This window comes from Echinops telfairi, unplaced genomic scaffold, assembly GCF_000313985.2.
Source record: "Echinops telfairi isolate 266 unplaced genomic scaffold, ASM31398v2 ScPeMD7_5592;HRSCAF=6446, whole genome shotgun sequence".
NCBI classification, from domain to species: Eukaryota; Metazoa; Chordata; class Mammalia; order Afrosoricida; family Tenrecidae; genus Echinops; species Echinops telfairi.
In genome coordinates this window covers 57,449,551-57,459,493 of record NW_022109491.1, presented here as the reverse complement: position 1 = coordinate 57,459,493, position 9,943 = coordinate 57,449,551, and the positions used below count along the sequence as shown (strand labels likewise).

Genomic DNA, 9,943 nt, shown 5'->3' with positions numbered 1-9,943 from the left:
TAGGCAATTGGACATCCTCTTACAGAAGGGTCGCAGGGAGAAGACAGGCCAGTCAGGGTGCAGTATAGCACCAATGAAACACACACTTTTCCTCTGGTTCTTTAATGCTTCCTCACCCCCACTATATGACCCTATTTCTACCTTACAAATCTGGCTAGACCAGAGCATGTACATGGGTATGGATAAGAGCTGGAAACACAGGGAACACAGGACAGATAAACTCCTTAGGACCAATATTGAGAGTGGCCATACCAGGAGGGGAAGAGGAAGGTAGGGGAAGAAAGGGGAAACTGATCACAATGGCCTACCTATAACCCCCTCCCAAGGGATAGACAACAGATAAGGGGATAAAGGGAGACACTGGACAGTATAAGACATGGAAAAATAATAGTAATTTATAAATTAACAAGGGTTCATGGTGGTGGGGGGGATTGAGGAGCTAATACCAAGGGCTCAAGTAGTAAGAAGATGTTTTGAAAATGATAATGGCAACACATGTACAAATGTGCTTGGCACAATGGATTTATGTGTGGATTGTGATAAAAGTTGTATGATTCAAATAAAACAAAACCAAAAAAACCAAAACCACAAGCTAGAAAGATGGAGAACTAGAAACCACAAAAGGGTTTCTATACAATCAGAGCTGATCAGTACAGCTGTGAACAATGAGCAAAAGGCTCTATGCTCCAGGCTAAGAGATTACTGAATAAGGAATTAACTCTTATTATTATACAAAAGGTCGCCTCAAATAATGAGCATAGATAAATGAGGCAATTCACCACTGGAGAAGCAAACGGCCAGCACCCAGAAACATAAGCGCTCCACTTTAGTAACCACAGAAATGAAACAGAAACCACCTTTCACCAGTCAGGTACTTGTATAAAGACAAGTGCCATCTGGTGTGAACCTAGGGATAGGGAAAACAGGGGTTGGCTTGCTGGTGGGAGCTGGCTTGCTGAGATAACCATTCTGGCAGCACACACACAAACACACACATATGCTTTAGAAGTACTTATACATGATCAAAACCAGATAAAAACATGTGCGAGGACCATCATTTTTTTTTTTAAGGACCATCATTTTTAACAGTAAAAATGTATCCTTTCACAGAGTTCAAATGGATTAATATGCATGTTGATGTTAGTTGCCTGCGGGTCAATTCCAACTAACTCCCCACGTGTTAAGAGCAGAACTACCCCACAGGGGCTCTGTTTCCTGCACTTATTACAGAAGTGTGCTGCCAGGCCTGTCTTCCGTGGTACCACTAGATGGGTTTGAGCCACTAGTCGAGCACATACCATTAGTCTAAGGCACCGTGAAAAGGGACAGGATCTATTTATTTGTGTATGCCCTAGAGAGCGCCCAAGACAGAGGGGGCAGGACAGCTCCCTCGTGCATTTTTAAAAACTATGTGTACATGCATGAAAATTCCCAGGAAAAGGAGTAGGAAGATAAATACTGAATTACTAGCCATAATTAGCCCAGATGATAGAAGTGTACAGCAATAAAAGAAGTGTTTTCCTAAATTTCAAAAGAAAATAATTCTTTTTGAATCAAAGAATTCCTAGTTCTTAGAGCATTTCCCTCATGTCAGCCTTTAGAAGCTTCCTGAACAGAGGAGCTATTCCGGGTCACCAGTGTTACTCACAGCCTGGGAAGTGGACACAACTGTTGTGCTAACTGGCACTTGTCGCATACTGGGGGCTCCTGTGCCAATGCTGATGGGGGTGTTTGCAGCCCCCGACGCCACTGCCACAGTCTTGGACACAGCTGCATTCATAGTGGGCAAGGACACTGCAGACGTATGCACAGCTCCGGACCCGGTCGTCACTGAGGTGCCCTGCTTGGCATGGGCTGCAACTGTGATGGTCTGGCCTGCTTTGGGAGGCATCATGCCCAGACCCTGCACAATGCGGATAGTGGCAGCCGGCTTTGCTTCTGAAGAGGCCATTGTGCTTTTCCCCTTCTGGTCTGCCACACTCACACCAAGCGCTGGCATCAAGCGAAATGCTGAACTCGAAGTTTCTGCTGGCTTGAGGTCAGGAGTCACCTTGACCACCGTGGTGCCTGCTGGAGTTGAAGAAGGGGCACTGGCCGAGCTGGCCTTGGCAGGGCTCTCATTTGTGTGGACTGGGTTTGAGGTGACGTGTAAGGTAGCCGAAATGCCTTTGCCTGCAGTGCTACTTCCAGTCCCAAAGAGGTCCTGGGTCAGTTTGACTGTGGTGACCTGGGACTTGGCCAGCGTGGCCATCATGTCCGGAGTGATTCGCAGGACAGTCTGGCCTTTGGCATCAGTGGTAATGGAAGAGGGTGGCAGACGCAGCACATCCTTGCCCTGGATACGGAAGTTAGTGGCTGTGAGAGGGATGCTGTTGCCTGTTGGGGGCTTCACACCAAGCTGCCCGGTGATTGCCACCTGTAGGGAGAAGGAACAATATTGATGAAGGTGTAAAATAGTAAGCTGACCAGGAAGTATAATTTCACAAATAAATTTGTTTTAACTTTGAAAAATCATAAACATTCACAAAATTCCAACAAACAAACCAATCTCTGCTGTCAAGTCGATTATGATTCACAGCTTTAAGAACAGAGCAGAATTGCTCTCCTGGGATTCTGAGATGTTACATAGCAACAGGTATGCAGAGCCTATCTTTCTCCGTCGGAGCAACTGGTGGGTTTGAATCACTGACTCTGCAGTTAGTTGTTTGATTTTTAGCCCCACTACACCACCAGCGTTCTTTCATTGACAAAATAACAGAACAGCCTAACAAATCCATGTATCCCCACTCAATGACAATGCTTATAATTTTGCCGATCTTGTTCTATCTTTCCTTTCCTTTTGGCATGATTGGGGGCTGGGAAGGGAGTTGAGGAGAAGGAAGAACTAGAATGTTCTAAGAATATTAATAACTAGAACATTAGTAAACGCAAGATACGTCAGCTCACTAATCAATACTTCTATGCTCATCTCCAGCCTAATAAAAGAAAATTTTTTTAAATATAGCTACAATACTATGGGCAATACTGAAAACTACCCTCAATACCACCTAAGAAAACAGTATATACCATCATTTCCCCAACTATCTCCAAATTGTGTACTCACAGCTAAAACAACCACCGTTTGTAAGCAGTAGTATGGCAATAAGAACATGAGCTTTGGGGTTCGACTGTTGGATTCACACATCAACTCCACTAACTTACTAGCGTCTATCTGTGGTCAATCTTTACATGTAGCCCTGAGACAATCATATACATGGTTTACTCTACCAGGAATAGTACATTCCAGAGGAACAGTGTCACACTCATCATCAAAAAGAACAATTTAAGATCTATCTTGAAGTACAATGCTGTGATAAGATAATATGTATACATCTATAAGGAAAACTACCGTGTATACTCGAGTATAAGCCAACCCGAATATCAGCCGAGGCACCAAATTTTACCACAAAAACTGAATAAAAAGTGTGCTGAAAAACTCAGTTTATACTCGAGTATATACGGTAGTTAACACCACTATTAATCAAATTTATGGACCATTCAATAAAGCCAGTGAATAAGAAATTGAAGAATTCTACCAGTCTGAAATTGAACAAAACATGCAGTCAAGATGCACTGATAATTATTGGTCGTCAGAATTCAAGAGTTAGAAACAAATAAGAAGGAACAAAAGTTGAAAAATATGGGCATGGTGATAACAACAAAGATGGAGATCGTATAGCAGAATTTTGCAAAACCAGTAACTTTTTTTTCAACACAAACAACAACTATACAGCTGAATCATGCCAGATGGAATCAAACAACGACATGATGGGAGGAGATGAGGGAGACTCAGTCTCATCAGACAATGCCAGGGCCAAGCTGTTTCAACAGACCATCAACGACTCACACCCAAGTTCAGAGAAGCTGAAAATAAACAAATAAATACAAGTCAACAAGAGCCAAAATACAACCATGACTCTATCCCAGCACAATCTGGAGACCTAACAACAGACTGCGAGTGGGATGGCACCACTATCAGCATGCATGTAGAAAAAAATCAAAACAAAAACCAACCAAACTCACAGCCATAAAGTTGAGTCACATACTGATCTATGCAGCTCACAGCAGCCCTACAGGATAGAACAGAACTCCCCGTGGGCTTCTGACACTGGGAACTCTTTCAAGGGAGGAGAAAGCCCCATCCCTCTCCTGTGGAGCATCTGGTGGTTGGAATGGCAGCTGGAAGCCAAAAGCGTAACCCGTTATGCCAGCAGGGCTCTAAGAAGCAAGAAGTCATTAAAGCAACAGGAAAGAAAGACATTTTATGAATGTCACAAAAAATTGTGAAAACTTACTCTCGAAAAGAAAGCGCAAAAAGACCTGGAATTACAAAACCAAAAGGGAAGAACATGTTTAGCTTAAAGTGAAGAAAAAATTCATAAACCTTGAGTTGAAATATTAAGGAATTCTATAAGAAAAATATTGACTTATGCAAGAAGCATCAAAAGAAGAAGGAAGAGAAGAGAAGAGAAGAGAAGAGAAGAGAAGAGAAGAGAAGAGAAGAGAAGAGAAGAGAAGAGGAGAGAAATGGCCGCCAGGGAGCAACCATGGACGGAGCCTCTGCAAGCCCTGAAGACAGCCCAGCAGTTTGTCTCCAGGAGGCCCAAGGAAGAAGCAAGTTCCCTCCGTCTTAGGGGAAAGAAATCTTGTAAAATATGGTTCACCAGAAAATGATGATTCCTAATTCAACACTTAGTACTAAAGGTTAATAACAATTTTCTTTAATGGAAGAAATATATAGGGTCATTGAACTAAAAAATAATTATTGGTCAACATTCAACCATTTCAAGAGATAGCGTATGATCAAGAATTAATTATGCTGAAGGAAGTCATTGAAGACACTGGTGAAAAACAAGAATCCAGGAATCGATGGAATGCTGACTAAAATGTTTCAGAAAACTGATGCAGCACTTGCAGCACTCAGTGCTACATGTCAGAAATTTTGAAAACAGCTCCTTGGTCAAATATAACTGGAAGAGATTCATATTTGTGCCAAATCCAAACAAAGGTGACACAAAGAAATGAAGATTTGGGAACAATATGATCAATAACACATGCAAGTAAAATTTTGCTGAGACAATTAAAAAATGAATGCAGCAGTACACTGACAGGAGCTGCCAGAAATTCAAGCGGGATCCAGAGAGGCTGGAAACAGAGAAGACCAGGAAGATGTTCACTTGTGTTCATTGACTATCCCAAAGGCATTAAACTGCATGAATCACTAACAAACCACAGAAAACACTGAGAAGAATAGGAATTCCACAACACTTAATTGCACTCATGTGAAATATGTACATAGACCAAGAGGCAGCCATTTGAGCAAAACAAGGGAATAATGCACGTTTAACATTAGGGAAGGCGTGCATCAGGGTTGTATCCTTTCACAATACATTCTGAGGTTCATTAGCAACCTATAGATGACACAACCTTGCTTCCTGATGGAGCTATAATCAGTGCTCATGGAAGCCAGCAGTCAAGCAGTCAAAAGACTTCTTTTTAAAAAAAATTTTTTTAAAGTTTTATTGGCACTTCTTCTACATATCATACAATTCAATTGTTCAAGCATATCAAAAAAAGACTTCTTTAATGTCTTCAAGAGCAATGATATGAAAAGACATCTTTTTGTTCTGACCCAAACCATTTTATTTTCAGTTGCCTCCTATGGCCGTGAAAGCTGAATGATGAGAAGGAAAACGGAAGAACTGATGCATTTGCATTATGCATTGATGCCAGAAAAACAAACAAATCTGTTTTGGAAGAAGCAGTCAGACCTCTCCTTCAAAGTGACGATGGTGAGATTTCATTCTCTTGTACTTTGGATATGTTAACCAGGTAGGACTTAGAAAAGGAAACCATACTTGATAAAGTGAGGATCACAGACAATGGGGAAGACCCTCAATAAGACAGACTGACAAAGGGGGTGGACTAACACAGTGGCATCAACAATGGGCTCAAAAATAACATCCATTATGAAGCCAGCGCAGGACCAACAGTGTTTGTTTGATGAGCATGAGCCAACTTGATGGCAGCTTGGAGGCAAATTTTTAGCTTTAGAATGGAGTCACCTATAAAATAAACTGGGATACCCCCAAGGGATGTGCTCCATTACACACCAATTACACAAAATCAAACTGCACCACTGGGTAAAAGATGAGAAGGCAAGGAGTCATTCGCAGGAAAATGGATGGATAGAAATAGCAAGAGTGATGGCACTGACTGCAGGGATGGTACCACTGTCACGAAACCATTTATACATGAAGAGCTGGATGGGAATCTAATTTGTAGTGAAAACTTTCACCTAAATCACAACATAAAACAAATTTAAAAAAAGGTCTACGCCATAAAGCTGTTTAGCCACTGAGTCTGTTTCGACGCACTGTGACTCTGTGTGTAACAGAACGAAACACTGCCCAGCCCCTATGCCACCCTCACAACCCTCATGTGTGAGCTCTTTGTGCCGATCCATGTCATCGAGGGTGTTCTTCTTTGTCGCTGCCCCTCCATTTTATCAAGCCTGATGTCCTTCTCCAGGGACTGGCCTCTCCTGACAAGTCTCACCATCCTCGCCTCAAAGGAGCATTCTGACTGTCCTCCTTCCAAGACAGATTTGTTTGTTCTTTTGGCAGTCCATGGTACTTTCAATATTATTTGCCAGCACCATAATTCAAAGACATTTAATTTTTCTATGGTCCTCCTTATTTGATGTCCTATTTCCACATGCATATAAGGCAACTGTAAATACCATGGTGAGAACATCCCAGTGTTAAAGAGGATGGAATTATTTTTCTATCTATAAGGCCCTTAGGATGGTGCAAGGACCCAATAACTACTACGAGCACCAGTATTAGTAGCTGCTCTAACAATTCTTAGAGGTTTAATGGCTGTCTTTTTATATCCACATCAAAAAAGTAGTGTACTCTTAGCTTTTTCACTCATAGTCTACTCCGAATACCAAAGGCTCAGACAACACACAGAAATACTATATGGAAAGTAACAGAAGATAACTCTTAAGCTTTATACCGTCCTTGTTGGGAGCACACACCTGCAATCCCGATAAGTTAAGGAGTGAAGATCTAACGTCCTTTCCCAGATTCTCCCATCCAAAGAGTGTGTTCACTTACCTGCTTAATGATGCTCTGCCCTGTGACGTTTTGAATGACAGTTGCTGTGGAAGAACTTGGAGTCAAGCTTCCCGGGGAACTGGTGGCTGGCTTGCTCACAGAACTGGCAGTGGCAGTGAGGCCTGTTACTGTGAGCCCCGTCTGCCCAGCTCCAGGCCGCTGCACAGTGGTTGTGGTGGCCTGGGCTTTGACTGGAACAGTGGCCATCACTGTCTAGTTCGGAACATGAGGCCAGAATTCAGATTAGACACTAATGTGTAGATCAAGCAGAATCTCCACCACCCAAGTTACCTTTCCTCCTGATTCCGGCTGGGCCCCTTCACAACACAGCTTAGTTAATAATATTAACAGTGTGTGAGACTCACTGCTCTCTAAAATGAGCACTGTACATTGCTTGTATTTGTAGGAACTCTTAATTTTCAGTACACACTTACATGTAACACCTCATTTTCACCCTAATTATACACTAAAAATGAGTATTAATGTATTTATAATGCAATTGTAAATAGAGGTGAAGAATCTTTTCTAAAATTACACAACCAGTTACTATAATTCAGCCAAGAGCAAAGGCAGGCCCACGAATTATTACATGAGTTACTGCATTCAACATTAGCACTACTAACAATAATCTCAGGACGTGCCCATGTGGATCATGCAACCATCACTGGGTCCATTCTTCCTCCTTCCCAATCCCCCTCAGAGCCCCTGTTACCTGGGGCACTGCTTTGGTCTGTGCAGCAGTGGCTGGAACCCGGATCTGAGGCCCTGCTTGCATCTGTGACAGCGTCTGCGTGGATCCTGTGGACTGCTGGGTGACAGCAGGAAGGCCGGACTGGGCCACAACACGCACCTGCGGCAGTCCAGCAGAGCCAGAGTGACTCACTACCCGGGCAGCAGCTTGAGAAGTTGGTGGAGTCTGGCTGGAGGATGGGGAAAGCATTGTTCCCAGCTGGGGCATTGTGGGTGAGGACACCAGAAGAACACTAGGAGGAAAATCAAGAAAAAAAGCAAAAGACCTTAGGGCAGGAACACACAAGAATTTGAGGGAGAAAGCTGGGGAAGAAAGAGAAGCGCTTACCTCGAACTAGATTTAGCTGGCTCTGAGACGGTACTCGGAGCACTTTTGCTCACCGAGGAGACTGGTGGAGGGGAGAGAGGAGTAGCAGGCAAGGCTGGCGTGGTGGGAGTCACTGGAGTAACAGGGGTGGGCGGCATGCTGGAGTCACTGAGGCTCAGCGCGCTCTGCTCTGAGGAGCCACTCCCAATGACCTTCATCGAACTCTCCTTGCTATTAGACTTCTGCAAACAAAGGTACAGACAGTCCTGAGGGAGATTTCATGAAGGTTCAACTGAAGGAAGGTGTAGCTTCTGCAGTGCCTGAAATCAACAGGACAGATGTCCTACTGAGGTCACTTACCACTTTGGAGGGGGGCTTGGGTTTTTGTTGAAGGGCTTTCCTGGCTTTTGCTGCTGCTGCGTGTGCCTGGTGAATCCTCTCTGCAAACAAGAGTAAGTTTCAACAACAGCACTCTAAGGAGAATGGCATCATTAAAACCAAAGCCTCACAAAGACATTACTAAAGAAGAAAGTTACAGACCAACATCCCTTGGGAGCATAGAGGCAAAAATTCTCTGCAAAGTCATAGCCAATAACGTATCAGAATCCAATAACATATCAAAAAAATCACGACCAAGTAGGAATCATACCAGGTATGCAATGATAGTTCAACACTAGAAAATCAATCCATGTAATACATCATATAAATAAGCCAAAGGAAAAGAACCACAGCAGACACCAAAAGGACATTTGACAAAAGCCAACACTAGCTCTTGATAAAAACACAAAACAAATAGGAACAGAAGGGAAATTCCTTAACCTACTGAAGAGCATCTATACAAAGCCAATGGTAAACAGGACCCTCAATTGAGAAAAACGAAAGCATTTCCTAGCAAACAGGTGCCAAACAAGTATGCTCTTTACTCGCACTAAATCCTAGCGCCAACTTAAGAACAATTAGTTCTGACCTCATGCCCTGCTTGATACTCACACCCAGGGAGGGAACACAGAGGACACAGGTGCTACAGCAAAATGTAGTGAAGAAATTAGATGGTGCCCAGCTATCAGATAAAATAACGTCTGGTCTTAAACGCTTGTCTCCAAACAAGCACCCACCTAAGTGAAATGTCAACAAAAGTCCACAACGAAGAAGCACACCATCAACAGTCACCGTAGGATTGTATATCATATAATCTGAAGTCGAAGGAGGAATTAGTATCAGAGCAAAGCTATGGATGATGGTGGGAGCCCAAGATACATTTGTGGGAACTACATAAGAAAGAGGCCTTCGGTGAACTCCCTCTACCCACAATTGAGAGATGGGAGGAAAGTGGTTACTTACCAGAGTGCCCTGGAGAGATGCGTATAGAAGATCAAAGGGATAAACCTAACTTGAACAGTTGAGCCCCCATCTGCTGCTGCACATGATCTAATTTTCAATAGTTTCTGTATTTGTTTCGTTTTTGCTTGTTCATAATAGGATTTACCTCAGAGGTGTCATTTCACTGGGGTCACCCTCTCGAAGCTGTGTTACATGTTCTTGTTTTTCACTATATGAAACCCAGGGCTGATGAACCTATAGGGACAGCATGTAGAACAGGGTTTGGGGGAGAGTGGGGTTCAGTGGTGGTAGTGGGTTCGGTTCAAAAGGGAGACGACGTCAAGGAATCCAAGAAGAAAAAGAATACTTGGAAACTGACTGTGGTAGCGATTGTACAATACTGCTT

The 9,943-nt window shown here is 43.1% G+C and overlaps 1 protein-coding gene across 1 annotated transcript in view; it reads right to left on the bottom strand.

Moving 5' to 3' along the window:
* The window catches only part of NFRKB (nuclear factor related to kappaB binding protein), a 56,949-nt gene that overhangs the window by 7,128 nt on the left and 39,878 nt on the right, over window positions 1–9,943 (bottom strand). Inside the window, exons 20-24 of the mRNA XM_045295187.1 lie at window positions 8,578–8,657; window positions 8,239–8,459; window positions 7,873–8,143; window positions 7,161–7,373; window positions 1,649–2,416 (exon numbers count right to left, since the gene is read on the bottom strand). Of these exons, the coding sequence (XP_045151122.1) occupies window positions 1,649–2,416; window positions 7,161–7,373; window positions 7,873–8,143; window positions 8,239–8,459; window positions 8,578–8,657 (1,553 nt within the window). The remainder of the gene's footprint in view (window positions 1–1,648; window positions 2,417–7,160; window positions 7,374–7,872; window positions 8,144–8,238; window positions 8,460–8,577; window positions 8,658–9,943) is intronic.